This window comes from Brassica oleracea, chromosome C3, assembly GCF_000695525.1.
Source record: "Brassica oleracea var. oleracea cultivar TO1000 chromosome C3, BOL, whole genome shotgun sequence".
Lineage (NCBI taxonomy): Eukaryota > Viridiplantae > Streptophyta > Magnoliopsida > Brassicales > Brassicaceae > Brassica > Brassica oleracea.
Window position 1 is genome coordinate 32,238,592 of NC_027750.1, and position 18,178 is coordinate 32,256,769.

Below are 18,178 nucleotides of genomic sequence, written 5' to 3' on the forward strand. Positions count from 1 at the left end.
GCACGGCATTGAAGTCAGGGGACACCACCATCTAGTATGACACCAACTCACGGATCCGAATGTTAGTCTACTAGAACTGCTTCATCGTGAAAATTGAAGTTTTTTTCCCTAATCTAAACGCCTCTTTTTTGCTTAAGTTTCGTGTTCACGCATATTAAAACCAGCATATAGATACTCTTTTTATCTTACCCTTAATAACGCACTTATGTATAAATTAACTGTTCCAATAAAAACTTAAAATAAAAAGGATAAACCTAAAATTTGTTTAAAATCTTTATTAAATGCAAAACGCCTTTTCGTGTAACAAAACTAAAATCCCAGAAAAGGATGGTTCGCTGGAGTTTTCAGATGATTTTGAAGTACCTTCGATTAATAAGCTCTATTAAAATATTCTTGTTCACGTATATATATATATATATTTTTGGTCAAACTATTGTTCGCGTATATATTTGTCCAACATTTAATGGACAATAATAAGCAGACATGGTGTGACGTCATCTGACTAACTAGCCGTGCATGGATTGGCTACTTTAGAAATTTCTTCACTTTGTCTACTTGAAACTGACATGTTTATATCACTTTAATAGTGGTTATTGAACTTGCTTGGAGTATATATATATATACGTGCTTAATAGGCTGTATCATTGATATATAACACCTTTAAAGCTTTTATAACTTGGAACTAAAGAATGGTCAGTCTAACGTTCTTCAGTTCGGCCTCATCTTTATCCTCTTCTCCATCAAAAATTGTCAAGTCTAGGTACTGGTTCACATTTGTAATGCAAGAAATATACTAAAAATTATATATATACTAAAAAAATTTCCCCTCTATCTTTGTGTTATAATCCGTTTTATCTGATATGTTTCACTATTTCTTTATTCTACAGTTTAGACTTCGAGTTGAAGAAACTTGGTAAGAAATATGTATGTAATTTTATTTGGTTGTCGTCATAACTCATAACCATCTTTTACCATGCGCAACTAGATCACTGGAGCAGAGTCCCAATTTTACAATATATGTAAATATAACCTTTTAAAAAATATTTTAATACATCAGATAAATTCAATAAAAATTGGACAAAGACTACATATATTTTGAGACGGTTCAGATATCATAAATCTGTTCATTGTTGTCTTAATGTCTTCTCAGGTGGCTGCACAAAACTGGTCCGCAATGTGAATTTGGAGAAACTAAAGAACAACTATTTGTTTCCCGAAGTAATTTCATGATCTTTCTAACTTTATTGAAAAATTTACATATACCGATTGGAGGTTTCATATTTCACATGTCACGAGTTTTCACATGTCACGAGTTATAATGATGTTAATATATATAGATAAGCAGACGTGAGCTTGAGCACGTTAAAAAGCATCCAAATGTACAATTAATAAGCCTTGGGACTGGTGATACAACAGAGCCTATACCGAAGCAGATCACCTCAGACATGTCTAACGTAAGATTTATCGTACTTCTGTTGTTTTTAATTTTTATTTGCGCGTTTGTTGGTTTTCATCTGTTCCCTAATTCTTCGCAACATATAAATCGGGGACAAGTATATACTAGTATGAAATAAACCAAAAAGTACATGGACCGTTTAAAAACGCAACAAATACGAGTTGAGCTGGGTTTAATTGTGTTACATGCAAAAACTTTCTATGTTGTAAATGTGTATGGCATTCTTCCAGTTTTCCTAGTATTTTCTTCATTTTCCTATTCAAAATTTTAGGTTTCATAGTATTTTTTATTTATTTTTCTAATAAAAAAATTATGTTTCCAAATATTTTAACGTTTAAATTTTCAGTTTTGATGTTTCAGTTTGCAGTGCAAAAAGAATAAACAATAATTGGCAGTGATATAAGAGCACAGTTATAATTGGAGATATCTGACAAGGGTTATCAACTATTAATAAAATAAGAAAATTAGTTAAATATTGTTTATTATTTTGGATATTTTTTATAGAAAAACTCACACCTAAAAGAAAATTTATTTAATATTTATATTTAATTAATTATATATAACGTTGACGAGAAATCTAAAATGAAAATGCTCTAGTAGATCGGCCTAACTAATCAAGTCTGAGTTTTATCCAAATCTACAAGCCAAAGTGAGCCATTAAAACCTGGTTTGATCCAATTAATAATCAATCCAAGTACTGTCTAATATGGAATCCTTCGTCTAGAGTTAGAACACTTCAACTGTTCTCAACGCTTTGATAATTTATGTTCACGTGAATTGTTTGTTTTCTGCATATTTTGTTGTTATGCTCGTCGATGCATGTGTCGGCTCTTTTGTCTGTAGCTAATAATAGCTCTGACAGTCGATCTTTTATATATAATCTGTTTTGGTATATTAGATATATGTTGATGATAATATGAAAACTTTTGGAATTATATTAGGAGAGCAAGAAAAGTCATGTTAATCCTTGCCCAATGTCAATGCGTCGTGAGTGTCTTTGTTTCTTTTAATTAAATACTTGTCCCATTAATTATGCTGCTAGAATATGGCAAAAATAAAAATAAGAATAACGTTTTTAATAAAAAAAAATGTTTTTAATAAAATAATGTTTTGATAAAATAATGTTTTAAATAAAATAAGTTTCTATGTCACATGTCTATGATTTTGTAATTTCGTCTGTTGTGTGCTCTTATAGTGTAAACTGTAAAGTTTATTTGACTGCATGACTTTGGTAGGTTAGATCAGTTTACTTTGTTTAATTGTTGTTCAGGTATTTCCTTATATATGTGAAGAAACTATTAACTTTTGAGAATGAACTTATCACTTGTTTCTTTTATTCAAATAAAAGCACAAACCCTGGTCCAACTGGTCACATTCGAGTTTTCTAAATCATTGGTGATCGTATTACGGTAATATAATATCTGTAGATAAACGTTAAGTAATTAAGTGTGTTCAATTCTGGACCATTCAGTTTGCACATGCCCTATCAACTGTGGAAGGATATAGAGGGTATGGCCTGGAACAAGGTGACAAGGTAATTATGGTCTTTCTTTCACCTTGTTTTGACAAAGTTATTGTGTGTCAATTTAATTTGTTCTTTCTTTATGAGCACGGTTACTATATATTAAAAAAAACTAAAGAAATATATTAATTTACATATACATAATTTAATTTTTATAAGAGTGAGTGTCTTTTCCTACATTGACATTTTATTTGGTACCAGGTTCTTAGGAAAGCTATTGCTGATACGTTCTATGGACATTTGCACGTGAAAAGCAATGAAGTATTTGTATCAGATGGTGCACAAAGCGATATTTCTCGTATTCAGGTATGGATCATGAGATGTTTTGACATGTAAGACAATCTCTTGACGTTATGCTTACTTGATTTCATCCACAGCTACTCCTAGGTTCCGGTGTCACAATTGCTGTGCAAGATCCTACCTTCCCAGTACGTAATGTCATCGATTTTATTTTATGTTTCATCTGTACTTTCTTTCAATAATTGCTGAACAGAAAAAGCTTAATTGGCTAAAAGATGGAAATAGAGAACTTCTTGTGAATGCTAGTCTTTGCCTCTTATGTTGCCTTCTCTTTGTGGAATTAGGCTTACATAGATTCAAGTGTGATTATTGGCCAGACTGGTAATTTCCATGAAGCAACCAAGAAGTACCAAAACGTTGTCTATATGCCTTGTGGACCTCAAAATAGTTTTTTCCCTGATCTATCAAAGACTCCAAGAACTGATGTCATCTTCTTTTGTTCTCCTAATAATCCTACTGGTTATGTGGCTTCAAAAAAACAACTACATCAACTAGTTGAGTTTGCAAAGACCAATGGTTCTATTATTATTTTTGACTCTGCATATGCTGCATTTATCGAAGATGGCAGCCCACGTTCAATATATGAAATCCCTGGTGCTCGAGAGGTGATACGAGTTTTCATGTATATATTTCTTGGAGTTATGTTTCATTACATTCATATATATTCACAACCATCAATCATCATATTACATTTTGCTAGGTTGCAATTGAAATTTCATCATTCTCTAAGTTTGCTGGTTTCACTGGTGTTCGGCTTGGTTGGACTATCATCCCTGATGAGCTCTTGTACTCTAATGGTTTTCCCATTATAAATGATTTCCATCGCATTGTGACAACTTCCTTCAATGGAGCTTCAAATATCGCTCAGGCGGGTGGATTAGCATGCCTTTCTCCTGTTGGACTTAAGGTAGTTAAATGTTTTAGCATTAGTTTGAATATTTTGTTTATTTTTATTCAACATCATCTTTATTTTTTCTTTGATTAAACATGATAGGAGATACGCTCGGTGATCAATTACTACAAAGAGAACAGAAAGATACTAATGGAGACTCTGGCATCGCTCGGCCTCACGGTTTATGGTGGCATAAATGCTCCATACTTGTGGGTTCACTTTAAAGGATCAAAATCATGGGATGTGTTTGCTGAGATTCTTGAAAAGACTCACATAATTACAGTCCCTGGCTCAGGTTTTGGACCTGGTGGAGAAGAATATTTAAGGATCAGTGGGTTTGGACGTAGAGACGATATGGTTGAAGCATCGAGGAGGTTGCGAAGTTTCTTCAACACTCGAACCAAGCATTTTCCTTTTCTCTCTTCCGCTTCTAATACAAACTAAGTTGAACGCATCTCGGGACTTATATTTACCTTGCCTTGAATAATACCTCCCACCTCCCACTTGTATGATGCATATAAATAAAAGCTATGGGACCATGTTTAACTTTTATTCATAATTAATGAATAATCTTATATATTAATTTATAATCCTATTTTTTTATCCCCTTATAAATAGTCTACGTTGGACCATTACATTTAACTAGATTTTCTATTATTTTTATTTTTACTTAATTTAATTATTATTAAATATATACCCTAACCTAAAATTAAAGAACTAAATAACTAATCTATTATTTTAAATAATGAGTTCAATTTATATTAACACTACTTTTAAGTAAATAATCAATTATATTTTATTTATTAATATAAAAAGAATTATATATACTTACTAATTCATATATACAATTGTACTTTAATTCAAAAGTAACACACATTTTTTTAAAACCTCACCAAATACATAATAATATATCTTATTGATAAAGTAATAAAACTATATATATATATATATATATATATATGATAAAATAAATAGTAATAGTCATTATTATTTAATATGTTGGAACATGTTATTATTGATATTTTTTATGAATATAGTTTCAGGGGTTATTCCAATACATATAATATTTATCAAATATAAAACTCGCTGAACAAAACATAAAATATACTTTAAGTTAGGCTTGGGCATTCAGGTACCCGTTGCGATACGGGTTGGGTATTTGGAATTTTAGTTCGAATTTATATCACATCCTAGGTGTCATTCTGATAAATTTGTAAGTACAAATCGGGTTCGAATATAACACTTCGGTTTTGCTTATAAATTGTATCACATCTAAAATCCATAGTGTAACCATATATTGTTTTTGATTCAGGTTATATGGGTTTGATTCAGACATATCTAAAATTAAATCCAAAATTAAAAACCTCTCGAGGACTCGGCACTCTAAGTTGGTAAAGGGATAAGCCTTGCTGCTCTGAAACTGTAAAGCTTCAAAGACAAGGGATGTGGAGTGAATGGTCGCACGAAGGATGTGGAAGGCATCCGATATTCCAACTCAATGCCCTAGGATATGACGCACCTAGACGACAATGAGGATGATTCCCTGGATATGATGCACCAGGACGAATCGGTTTGATCCCTTGGATATGACTCACCAAGACGGATCGAAAAGATCAATGGATATTACACACCATTGAAAGAAAAGTGAGAATCACTCTCAAGGTTCCAAAAATAATCACTCAAAGCTTCTCTTATTTCAATAGAGATTACAACTTATTTATAGGAAACTAAACTTGTTGAGAAAGCTAGATAATTAATACATAGGAAATCACAAAATAGTGCATGGAGGAGAGAGAAGGTTCTTGGAACAAGCAATCCTTGCATGCAGGAGATATAAGCTTTCCATGCAATTTAGTTTCTGATTTTCGTCACTTTCCTTGGACATCAAAGAAACCACTTGATTTTTGTTCTTCTTAGGCTTGTAACTTCATAAAAATGGGCCGGACATGTTTCCTAACATCATGGGTTGATTTCTGATTATTTTCCATGTCCAAAACTTCATAAACCTTCCCAAGATCAAATCATACTCCTTCTCTTCAAAAAGATTTGTTCTCAAATCTTGCTCTCCGAAGAAATAAAACTTGTACACACACTTTCCAAAGATCCAGCAGATTTGTAGAACATAAATAATAAAACTTTTTTTTTTCTTTTTTTTTGTAGAAGATAGAAAGAAGATAATGGTGATAACAGAATTGAATACCAAACTCAGAGTGTTGCTCTGATACCAAATGATAAAAACCTCTCGAGGACTCGACACTCTAAGTTGGTAAAGGGGATAAGCCTTGCTGCTATGAAACCGTAAAGCTTCAAAGACAAGGGATGTGGAGTGAATGGTCGCACGAAGGATGCGGAAGGCCTCCGATATTCCAACTCAATGCCCTAGGATATGACGCACCTAGACGACAATGAGGATGATTCCCTGGATATGACGCACCAGGACGAATCGGTTTGATCCCTTGGATATGACTCACCAAGACGGATCGAAAAGATCAATGAATATTACACACCATTGAAAGAAAAATGAGAATCACTCTCAAAGTTCCAAAAATAATATTCAAAGCTTCTCTTATTTCAATAGAGATTACAACTTATTTATAGGAAACTAAAGCTAGATAATTAATATATAGGAAATCACAAAATAGTGCATGGAGGAGAGGGAAGGTTCTTGGAACAAGCAATCCTTTCATGCAGGAGAGAGAAGCTTTCCATGCAATTTAGTTTGTGATTTTCGTCACTTTCCTTGGACAACAAACAAACCACTTGATTTTGATTCTTCTTGGGCTTGCAACTTCATAAAAATGGGTTGAACATGTTACCTAACATCATGGGTTGATTTCTGATTATTTTCCATGTCCAAAACTTCGTAAACCTGCCCAAGGTCAGATCAAAAATAAAATCGAAAATTAAAAAGCAAAGCATAAGAAATAAACTTATTTATATATGATTGGATATTTAAGGTACTTATTGAAGATTTAAATACTTATTTTTATATATAGTTTCAAAATAAATATAGAATTGAATATTTGAAGTACATATTTATGTTTCAAATATTTACATTTGCAATTAATTTGGACTTTCGGATCGGTTTTTTGGATTTCTTGGGTTTTTTTTTATTTTTCGGGTTTTCCGTTAGGGTTCGGCTACGGCTAATAACACTTCGAGTTCGAATATATGGTTTATTACACTAAAAGACCTATTCTGAAATTTTTTATATTTCGGAATGGGCACGGATCAGATTTTTTGGTTTGTGTTTGGTATAAACTTTGGATTACGGATTGTATGCTCATGCCTACTTTAAGGAAAGAGAAAATGCAATTATATATAAAAAAATTACCAAAAACTTATTATGCGCTTTAGCGCGGCTAAAATTCTAATTTTACTTTAAAACAAAATAAAATTTGCGATAACATTAAGGTAAATTTTACTTTATGACTACTGGGAAAGAAAAAAATAAATATGTTAACAGAAACCAACCACATTCTTGAGTAATTTTCATTTTTACCATTTTCTTGGTACAATTATACATATTTACCAATACTAAAGAAACATTTTTAAAAATACATTTTTCAAGTGGCAAAAGACTTTATACTCTTGTTTTCTCTATATATAATAAATAATTATTTAAATAAAAAATAAAAATTAATAATTCTTTTATGATTTCGAATTATACTTTTTCAAATTCGAACTTTTTTTAAAAAAAAATTGATTTTTTGGGAGTTTTCATGTTTACCACTTTCTTGGTACCATTATTCATATTTACCACCACTAAAGAGATATTTTCAAAAATACATTCTTCGTTAAATGACAAAAGATTTTATACTCTTGTTCTTTACATATAATAAATAATTATTTTTTAAAAAATATATTTTTTGTTTTTTATTATACTTTTTCAAAAAAATCAAACTTTCTTATAAATTTTTTTTTTTGAATTTTGTTTTTCTGATTTTTATTTTATTTTTCAAAATTTATTTTTCAAAATTTATTTTTCAAAATTTATTTTTGAAACTATTTTTCAAAACTTTTTTATATTTTTTTAAGTATTTATTTATATATTTATTAGAATCTTAAATTTCACATTCTAAAAATCATACCCCAACCATCAACTTTAAACTCTAAGTATAGATTAGTTAAAGTTATGCAGTATTTTTGATAATTTTCCCAAATTCTTTTCCATTCGTACATTTATGTTGAAGCACCAATTCAATGGAGAACGAACTAACAATGATTACTGCCAATTCATAATCTAAAACAATACATTCTACAAGATAATAACGTAAAAATTTCACAACATTTATATACGAAGATTTTTGTTAGAAATTTTAAATAAATTCTCAAGTGAGTATTTTATAATTTTTAAAAGAATAATAAAAAAATAAAAGAGAGTGAAAATAAAATTTCAAATGAGCCAAAAAAAAAATTCAAATGAGAATCTTTGATATCCGTGAGAATTAGACACATACAAAAAGGTGAAATTTTTCTTTGTTTCTTGATGGTTTTCAAATCGTTTTAGTTTCTATTTGTTTTTCTTTTCATGGCAAGACTTTTATCTACTTAGAAATGAGGCAACTGTTCCTCGAAACGTAAATGAACTGATGCAGTTATTGAAACTGAACGCTAACATTTTTGTTTTTGCTCTAAACAAAGATCGGTGATATATTCTATTGGTTCGTAAACAAATATGGTCTATATCGTAGAGATGATTTGTACGGTTACTGTTTTGCTAAAGATTTAAACGTGAATGTTGGGTTTTACGAATCTATATACTTTGTCTGAAGAACCTCCATGAGCCCTTTGTAAAAGGGTTATCGGGGACCCGAGGGATAATCGTTTTCGATGAGGGAATTGGAAATTGGGATGAACCATTCAGTGCCAACTTGAAGATAGTTAGAATCATTTGTCAAAATCTCTTCATTTTGCCATTCTTCCCATTTCTCAGCTAAACCTTCTCCTTCAAGCATCCTCACCACTTCCGACATTTTAGGACGTTCCAAAGAAGAAATCTGAGTGCATAGCAGAGCCATTTGGATCAGCTGCTCCACTTCTTTCTCCTCGTATTTCCCTTCTAACTCTTCGTCCACAAGACTTTCAAACTTCTTCTCTTTCAAAACCTCTTTCACCTAAAAAAACACGACACTTACACTGTAAAGGAAAATTGGCAGTTTTGTAGATGATAAGAAAACCATGAAACATACCCAGTCGAGTAACATGATATCATCATCATTAGCAAGGCGAGCAAGATCAAAAGCCTTTTGTCCAGTGATGAGCTCAAGAAGCATGACACCGTATCCAAAAACATCAGTTTTCTCAGAGGATTTTCCCGTCGAAAGGTACTCAGGTGCAATATGCCCAATCGTACCGCGCACAGCAGTTGTCACATGAGAGTCATTATAATTCATGAGCTTTGCTAGCCCAAAATCTCCAACCACAGCTTCGAATTCTTCATCTAACAATATGTTGGCAGCTTTCACGTCACGGTGAATGATTTTTTGCTCGCACTGATCATGTAAATATGCCAGCCCCCTTGCTGCTCCCAGAGCGATATGCTTCCTTTTTGGCCAATCAAGTGCTGGATTACCTTCAAGTCGTTCTAAAACATGATAGATACATATATATAAGATAACAGAGATAATATACATGATTATGTAGTTAATTGTTTTTTATTAACTGGGTAATTGTTTTTAAGGTTTTATGGTTTTCTTATATATAGCCGTTTAGGCTTCGCTAATTAACGAACTTGATTTCTAAATGACCTTTATAGCACGTGCAAGTGACATAATTTAAAACCTGCATGTTAAGATACCTCTTAAACAAGAAGCAACACTTCCATTAGCCATATAGGGATAAACGAGCAATCTTTCAGTTGGAGTCATGCAAAAGCCACGAAGACGAAGCAAGTTCCTGTGAACAGCCATACTAATCATCTCGACCTCGGTTTGGAACTGAAGCTCTCCACCTTGGGTACGTTCTTCCTTTAGCCTTTTGACAGCCACTAGAGAGCCGTCGGCTAAACGTCCTTTATACACTTTACCAAAACCACCTCTGCCCAATACATTTTTGTGGCTAAAGTTGTCTGTAGCAACAAGCAGTTCACGCAGTGAAAACCTTCTGAGTTGTCCAAAATGAACCTCTGGGTTTTCTTCAGCTGCAAAAATGAAATGAAAAAAAAAAATCAGGCAAAGAAGTTTTAGTGGGGAAAAAAAGAGATGAAGATAATTTTGACTAACCAGGTACATCAAAAAAGCGATCCTGTGATCTACTTCTTATCCACCAAGCAAACGCAATGGCTGGACATGCAAATAGAACTGCTGCACCTGCAGCAACTCCCCCTGCAACTGCTGCAGTCATTCGACTCCTTGACACTGGAGGTGAAGGTGGTGGAGTAGAGATAGGAGGAGGCGGAGAGGGTGGATGCTGCCGTAAATTATTATTGGCAAAACTGCAAAATAAATTTCAGAGAATTAGTAACGCGTTAACATGAATATCTCCATCGAGCCGAGAATAAGACTAGGGACAAGAAGGCAAACCTAATAGGAGTGAAAAGCGAGAAGGAACCATTAACAGGAATATCTCCATTGAGTTGATTGTTTGCGACATCCCTGTATTTTTTTTTGTCATAACTTAAGATCGCATCAACAAATATTTGAAAAGAAATGAACACTCACAGAACTTGCAGTGACACAGCAGTCAAAGACAATGGAATTTCGCCAGACAAGTTGTTGTTATTAAGACGCCTAATCCACATACAAAAAAATAACATGCCATAAATATTAACCAAAGCTGAGTTAAAACTGAAAAAGATGCAAAGATGATTTATTTATTAAAACAATAGTGCTATTTTGAATCCAACAACATGGAATTTTAGGGCAATGACTGAAATGTGTTATTGAATTTGTACAATTAGACTCTATCTAATTCTGAAGCATTTTTGCTACACAACAGGGACCCAGCCAGTGACTTTTTTGAAGATAGCTTATATTGAGCAAAGGCCAAATGATATTCAGTGGAAGAAGGAAAGTTTGCTACATCTATTAAGCTGCTTAACTTTCTCACAATTATAAAGATAATAAAGATGCAAAGATACATACAAGAAGCGGAGTTTGTCTAGTTTGCCAAGCGAGGATGGGATAGGACCGCTTAGTCTGTTCTGGTAAAGATCTAAGCTAACCAGTTCCCTCAAGTCTCCAAGCTCTTTTGGTATCTCCCCAGTAATGTTGTTGCTGTAAAGCTCCCTGTCATTAACTATACTTTTAATAATAGAATTTTTATTTTTATTTTTGAAAATCTCTATAAGCCTACTTTTTACTTACAAGTACTGCAAGTTTGGAAGCTGACCAAGCTGTGGCACAAGTTGACCAGACAGTTTTGCATTCCCCAAGTCACTGACCAAACATCAAAACAAGGACTTTTTGAATCATTTCAATTTTTTAGAAACAGAGAGACAAAGACAGAGAAGAACTTACACACGGACAACTCTGTTCTCAGGATTGCAAGTAACATGAAACCATGTACATGGAGAAACACTGTTCTGATTATCCCAGCTTTGGAGTGCGTTGGTAGGATCAGATAAGCTGTCCTTAAACGCAGTTAAAGCCTCACCTTCTGAGTTTCCGACGGCTCTGAGAAGCAAATCGGAAAGAAGGATCAGCCAAATAAAGCTACGTGGCCATTCCATTTTTTTTTTATGAACTTGTCAGAGTAAAAGCAAAAAATCCTTAGAGCTTTATGAGTGAACTTTTCAACGCAAACATTGGATTCAAACCTTTGACGAAGGAATAAACAAGGGAGAAAGGTCTTCCTGCACACGTTTTCCCGGCCGTTGACTAAGAATACAAAATGGACAAGAACTCTGAGATTTCTTCTGATTGCTCAACGTTGACTCCATTAGGAAACTAGATGACTGGAAGGGGAGAAGCTCAGCTGACCGGTGATAGACTCTGTTCGATCTAAGGCTAAAGACAGTAAAGTTTTTGGGAGAAACCTGATCGACGGAACACTGATTAATCAACTTACGCTCGGGTAGGCCTGGGCAGGTAAGAGTTTTTTGGGTTTTCAGGTACAAGTCCACTCTAGTTTTATTGGTTAATAATACTTTGGAATTGGGTAGGATTTATAACACTATCTTTTTTTCTTTAAGTTTTTATTGATAATGATTTGCACCTACTACATCCTAGAAGAATATATACAGCAAGAAAACAGTGAGAAACTAACGGTCCTTGAGCACCAGAAACTAACAAGGATAAAATCATTGATGACACATTAGAAATAACAAACTGATCTTGTTGCTTCGAACGAAGATAAATTAAGTGTTCTCGTTCCAGCAATAGCAGACATATTTCTAATACCTCTAACGAAAACAAGAACATGTAGATATAAGTCTTCTTCTTCAATTGACTTTGTCAATTTTGTTCCGAGTTAGCTTTAATTAAGCTACCGTTGAACAAATCTGAACTGCAAAATACAAACCACGTAGATAGTCGATCACATCCATTAACATCACCTTTAAAACATATGTCCCTGAAGACAATGGAAACGTGATATCAACCACTTTGCCACTTGACCCGTCCCCACCATAGAACATAATAGAATGAATAAAAACGTGACCACCACTATCCACCACGCACCACCACTCTGAAGAAGCCAAAGCAGTCAAGAAACAGAGAAACGAATCTGGTAAACCATCACAGTGACAAACACCGAGTCTTAGTCCAATGAAAGCGCCGCCTCCAGAAACAAAGACGTGTGCCTGAGAAAAGGAGGACGCAGTCCTTGCACCTGTCAAACCATAGAGAAACCACGAGATCTAACCCAAGAATCTCACAGATCTGACATAGTAGAGCCTTTCTCCCACCAAGACAAAGACATGGACCACCAAAGAGAGAACGTAGACGATAAGGAAAAGGTAGAGAACATAGAGATTTATAACACTATCTAAGATCCATTTTAATACTTTAGGTTTGGATACTTTTAGATATTATATCAAATAAACATGAATTTGAGTGTTTAAAGTACTTATTTAGGGTTGATAATCTAAATACTTATTTAGATACTTATTTCGGATATTAATTTGGATTTGGAGTAAAAAAATTTGGTTTATTTGGATTTTTGAGTTTTTTTGGGATATCTATTTGGGTTGGGTTAATAGTATTTCAAGTTTGGATATATTTTGTACTACCTCACATGATCCATTCAAGTATATTTACATCTCAAACCGAGTGCATTTTTTTTTTTGTTAGAGTTTGGTTCAGATGTCGCGTTTTAGATATTTTTTTCCATGCTTAGTGATGCAAGATCAGAAACTGATCGTAACCCAACCGACAAAAATGTCAACCATGACGATCGCTCCAAAGACCCGATCCAGAACAAGGGATTTAAGAGAAAGTTTCAACCAGTCAATTAAGGTTCTCTTAACTCAACCACCCAACATAATTGACCTAACAAGTCGTTTAACCAGCTCAGTCTCGACCAAAAGAAGGAACACTTAAAGAAATTGGTCCAAAGGAGTTCAATCCATTTCAGTCCAGCCCAACTTCGATGGACATGATAGCTTAAATGATAAAACTTATGCTTGTAAAGCTGATGGACATTCGAAAATAACATAGTTTACTGATTCGTCGATATCCCCACATTCCCGTCGAATATGACGATGTATCAGATTATTAGTTACCCCCAAATTTCATGTTGCAATATGCCATACAAGATGACATATTTTTCGAAGAACATTAATCTTACAAACAAAGGTTTGAACCTTAATGATACTAGGCTTTGAGTACTTGACCTCAGTTGAATGATTTTGAATATTCATGGCGCCCAGTGTCCTGATTTTACAGTGTATTAACTAACTACTCTTTGTATAACTTTAACAAAAAAGTATCTCGATGAGTGGATTGGCTTACAGTAAACTCCAAATAAGTGATATATCATCCGGTCGGTAACACCATGCTCTCTAGCATCTTTACATTAAATTTTTAGGCTCGCCATGAATAAATTCGCTTATTGTCATCCTCCGGTGGACTACGTGAATATTAGACCATGTTGGCCTCACAGAAATTGTTGGGATCGAAGGATTTTTCCCGACTTTAATCTCAAAACTAGATGCGCCTTTCTTCTGATTTCCAAAGTCAGTAATAGTTTAGCTGCTGAAACATTTGTACATATGTAAGAACTATCAGTATGGTTTGATCAAAAAGGTGAACAAAATCTATAATACTTGTCATGCAACACTCTTCCGGTAAGGGAGTCTGAAAATTGTACAAATTGTCATAACTATTTGGCGAACAACGCGGCATTAGATCCATGGATCATACAAAAACTAAAACCAATCTTCATCTTTGGTTGTGAAAAATCACTTCGCAAATAGATATAGGATTAGCAAAAAAAAAATGAAATATTAATTTTTTAAGCATTCTAAAACTAAAATATATCAATATTTGTCTCAGAGTATTTTATATTCGTTTGTATATTTTTGGGTTATATTTTCGTTAGTATCTTATTGATATGATAATAAGTGAAATAGTTGATAATGGATTGAGCTTCTCTTAAGATTAGAAACCGAGTTGAGTTATAATAATACAAATATTACTAATTAAGAAAGCTAAAAATATTTTTTTAAAATTGAAAAAGAGAATTCTCATTGATAAAATTAAACAAATGGAAGGAAAATGTAATGGGTGACGCCAAACTTTAAGAACAAAATAAAAGAAAAAGAAAAGAAAATATCTCAAGTACGGAAGCAATAAAATGGACCTAAACAACTCAATAGAAAGAAGAAGAGATGAAGGCGATAAAGAGAGCAGACGCAAAAGAGACAGAGACCAAAGACGCATCGGAACTCCCCGCCGGGACTGGAACTGGAGTTGCCGCATTTGCTTCACTTGACGAAGATGGCGCACCTGCTCCGGCCGTGGGAGATATTTCTGTTCACACCATACTAAATCATTATCTCTTATATACTTCTATATTTCATATTCAGTGACATTTTAAAGTAAAAAATATGTTAGCAATTTTTTTTCAATTGATTTGTCTCTTTTCTTTTTAACTTGATTAATAAAAATAATATATGTTAAAAAAATTAATAGTTAAACAAAAACAATTTAATATTGAACTATTTTCTTAAATGGTTCCAGATTTGAAACGGAATAAGAGTATTAGATAAGAAATCACAACACTATATTTGGAAAATTTTCAATACTCTTAATGAAAGCATTTAAATTTAAAAATTGAAGGATAAAATATGCACGCAAATATATGCAGATAAATGTATAAATGTATTCAAATTTCGAATTCATCATGATGTTTACAATATGATTCAAACATCTTTTGTATAAATTGTATCACTGAATTTAACTTATGGTTGTATATACGTAGCACCACAGTTTGATCTAAAGCATTTGTTTAATACCCAAACATAAACCATAACATACTTATTTTACTTGAATAGATTTTAGTTACTTTAAACAATATTATTCAAAATATTTAAGCAAAAAAAATTATTCAAAATAACAATTAGAAAATCCAACTAAATTCCGGATTGATCAAATCTCTAAAATCATTCTTTTTAATTCATGTTGTTAACCGAATCATAAACCAATTCGAATCAAAATTCTCAAACCAAATTAAAAAGAACTCTGTTTGAGTGCACATCTACTATTTACAGAAAAAAAGAACCGAAAATATCCTATCAGCGGACAAAGCATGAGAGAACATACCAGGGGCACTAGCAGGTGGAGATGCAGAGACAGCGACTGCAAAACACAACATTTTTAAAACTAGATACAACTAAATGCCGTAAATATATGAACCAACATTAATATGTAAAAGGAAAACTTACGGCCACAACGAGCAGATGGAGGGGCAGCAACTTTACAAGCTGAAGGAAGAGAAGCAGCTTTAGCAAGATCAAGAGTAACACCAAGAGAGGCACTGTTCTTGAAACCCTCACAAATACATTCAGGTCCTGACCTAACCACAGTCTTGAGACCTGAGCAACATGTTCCTTCAGGCTTCTCCACCGTACTACCATTCGTCACGAACGACAAACAATCAGCCATGTTTAGTATCAACGAGGAGCAGTCCACTGCGATGGCTCTCTCGCCGGACATTAATGCGACCACCGTGAAGATCATGAGAATAGATGTTTCCATTGTTCTTGACGCCATTGCAATTGGGAGAAGAAAATGATTATGATGATGTGTGTTTTTTGGGAGTCCCTAGCCCGCTAAATAAATGGAATTGCCTTTTTAGTATACATTATTGTTTATTTTGAATTGGTTTCGCCGAAAGAGAAGACATGAATCATTACTTTCTCAGTGTAATTGCTTTATGGAATTTAAATCACTTTTATGTTTAAAATTCGGTCGTCGGCAAAGTACCTGAGATTGGTATAATTTTAATACTACAGATAAGACCATCGACCTGCAATCATCCAGATACGGAAAACAACAGATTTTGGGAAGAAAAGTTTTTGTTTTGATAATAGATTGACAGAACGAGAAGGTTTTAAAGAAGTTATCATCGATGGTTGGAACTTTACAATACCAGGACAACACGTTTCAGTTTCTGACCGTATACGTAAGTGTCGTCATGCTATTTCTCAGTGGAAAAAAGCAAACAATACTAATTCTGCTAAACGTATTAAAGCATTGACGGCGCTTATTGATGAAGCCCATTCTGATCATCTTTGTCCTCTCCGTGAAATACATAACTTACGTAAGGAACTACTGCAAGCATATAAAGATGAGGAAGCTTTTTGGAGAAATAAGAGTCGCATTCAGTGGTTGACCTATGGTGATCGCAATACACGTTTTTTCCATGCTTCTACAAAAAATAGAAGAGCAAAAAATAAGATTTTGAGTATTCAAAATAATCTTGGTGAAGAAGTTTTTGGTAATAAGGAGATCTCAAAAGAGGCACTTCGTTATTTCTCTGAAATTTTTACTTCCTCCTTGCAAGGAAACATTCAGGACAGTCTTGGGAACATCAATCGTGTGGTTTCTGATGAATGCAATGCCTATCTCTCTCGGGACGTTACCGCAGAAGAAGTTCGAATAAGTGTTTTCTCTATTGGCGCAACACGAGCCCCGGGCCCCGATGGTCTTGCAGCTAGCTTCTATCAGACATATTGGGATATTGTTGGTCCTGCTGTAGTAGAAGAGGTACGACATTTCTTCAATACTGGAGAATTCTATTCCGATTTGAATCACACAAACTTGTGTCTCATTCCTAAGATTACAAATCCAATCACAATGAAAGATTTTAGGCTGATTGCACTTTGTAATGTAATGTATAAAATTATTTCAAAAATTTTGTCATTACGTATGAAGTCAATCTTACATTTTGTGATCTCTGAAAACCAATCGGGCTTTATTCCAGGAAGACATATCACTGATAATGTCTTTCTCGCTCATGAGGTTTTCCATTCTTTAAAGGTTCGGAAATGTATCTCGGAGAACTACATGACAGTCAAAACGGATGTTAGTAAAGCTTATGACCGAATTGAATGGCAATTTTTAGAAGAAGTGATGCGCAAGAAAAGTTTCTGTGAAAAATGGATCATGCTTATAATGAAGTGTGTTACATCGGTTTCTTTTTCGGTCATGGTAAATGGTAGCTCTTATGGTCATATGAATGGAACTCGTGGACTACGTCAGGGTGATCCACTATCACCAACCTTATTTATCCTCTGTGCAGATGTTTTAAGTTCTTTGATTCAACAGGCGGAACAAAACAATGAAATCCAACCAGTGCGTCTCAGTATTGGAGGTCCTTCAATATCTCATTTATTATTCGCAGATGATTCTCTATTTTTCCTTAAAGCAGATCAGACTAACAGTTCCTGACTTCTTCAGATTTTCAAAGATTATGAAAATATATCTGGTCAGATGATTAATTTGGAGAAATCCTCTATTACTTTTGGTACTAAGGTGTTCCAGCAGATGCGAGATATGATTCAGAACACATTAGGTATCCCAAATATTGGTGGTGGTGGGAAATATTTAGGTCTCCCAGAGCA

At 33.7% G+C, this 18,178-nt stretch overlaps 3 protein-coding genes across 4 annotated transcripts; 1 reads left to right on the forward strand and 2 right to left on the reverse strand.

The window, feature by feature from the left end:
- The first annotated feature begins 665 nt into the window (after positions 1 to 665).
- Positions 666 to 4,725, forward strand: LOC106332882 (aminotransferase ALD1). The gene is made up of 10 exons (XM_013771378.1): positions 666 to 760; positions 888 to 913; positions 1,151 to 1,218; positions 1,338 to 1,454; positions 2,928 to 2,990; positions 3,180 to 3,284; positions 3,356 to 3,406; positions 3,563 to 3,883; positions 3,979 to 4,185; positions 4,273 to 4,725. The coding sequence occupies exons 1-10, from the start codon at positions 690 to 692 to the stop codon at positions 4,612 to 4,614; spliced, it is 1,371 nt and encodes a 456-aa protein (XP_013626832.1). The 5' UTR covers positions 666 to 689; the 3' UTR covers positions 4,615 to 4,725.
- Positions 4,726 to 8,769: 4,044 nt separating this feature from the next.
- Positions 8,770 to 11,874, reverse strand: LOC106336211 (somatic embryogenesis receptor kinase 4-like). Of its 2 annotated transcripts, XM_013774970.1 has the most exons (9): positions 11,631 to 11,874; positions 11,478 to 11,549; positions 11,256 to 11,399; positions 10,833 to 10,901; positions 10,695 to 10,766; positions 10,395 to 10,606; positions 9,971 to 10,312; positions 9,363 to 9,757; positions 8,770 to 9,287 (listed from the first exon to the last, which is right to left on the reverse strand). In XM_013774970.1, exons 1-9 carry the CDS (start codon positions 11,840 to 11,842, stop codon positions 8,973 to 8,975), a joined length of 1,833 nt encoding a protein of 610 aa, XP_013630424.1. In that variant the 5' UTR covers positions 11,843 to 11,874; the 3' UTR covers positions 8,770 to 8,972. The 2 variants fall into 2 exon arrangements, with proteins under 2 accessions (XP_013630424.1, XP_013630425.1); XM_013774971.1 differs by lacking the exon at positions 10,833 to 10,901.
- A 2,907-nt stretch (positions 11,875 to 14,781) lies between these two features.
- Positions 14,782 to 16,386, reverse strand: LOC106336212 (non-specific lipid-transfer protein-like protein At2g13820). The gene is made up of 3 exons (XM_013774972.1): positions 15,998 to 16,386; positions 15,876 to 15,911; positions 14,782 to 15,083 (listed from the first exon to the last, which is right to left on the reverse strand). Exons 1-3 carry the CDS (start codon positions 16,323 to 16,325, stop codon positions 14,923 to 14,925), a joined length of 525 nt encoding a protein of 174 aa, XP_013630426.1. The 5' UTR covers positions 16,326 to 16,386; the 3' UTR covers positions 14,782 to 14,922.
- Positions 16,387 to 18,178: the final 1,792 nt, after the last annotated feature.

Excerpts from the sequence above, each read along its gene's own strand:
- LOC106332882 (XM_013771378.1), top strand. The coding sequence starts at position 690 with ATGGTCAGTCTAACGTTCTTCAGTTCGGCCTCATCTTTATCCTCTTCT. Across the intron at positions 2,991-3,179 it reads GCCTGGAACAAGGTGACAAG|GTTCTTAGGAAAGCTATTGC; the intron begins GTAATTATGGTC and ends ATTTGGTACCAG. Across the intron at positions 4,186-4,272 it reads TTTCTCCTGTTGGACTTAAG|GAGATACGCTCGGTGATCAA; the intron begins GTAGTTAAATGT and ends TAAACATGATAG.
- LOC106336211 (XM_013774970.1), bottom strand. The coding sequence starts at position 11,842 with ATGGAATGGCCACGTAGCTTTATTTGGCTGATCCTTCTTTCCGATTTG. Across the intron at positions 10,313-10,394 it reads TCGCTTTTTTGATGTACCTG|CTGAAGAAAACCCAGAGGTT; the intron begins GTTAGTCAAAAT and ends TCATTTTTGCAG. Across the intron at positions 9,758-9,970 it reads TGTTGCTTCTTGTTTAAGAG|AACGACTTGAAGGTAATCCA; the intron begins GTATCTTAACAT and ends ATCATGTTTTAG.
- LOC106336212 (XM_013774972.1), bottom strand. The coding sequence starts at position 16,325 with ATGGCGTCAAGAACAATGGAAACATCTATTCTCATGATCTTCACGGTG. Across the intron at positions 15,912-15,997 it reads TCCATCTGCTCGTTGTGGCC|TCGCTGTCTCTGCATCTCCA; the intron begins GTAAGTTTTCCT and ends TGTGTTTTGCAG. Across the intron at positions 15,084-15,875 it reads TCCACCTGCTAGTGCCCCTG|AAATATCTCCCACGGCCGGA; the intron begins GTATGTTCTCTC and ends TGGTGTGAACAG.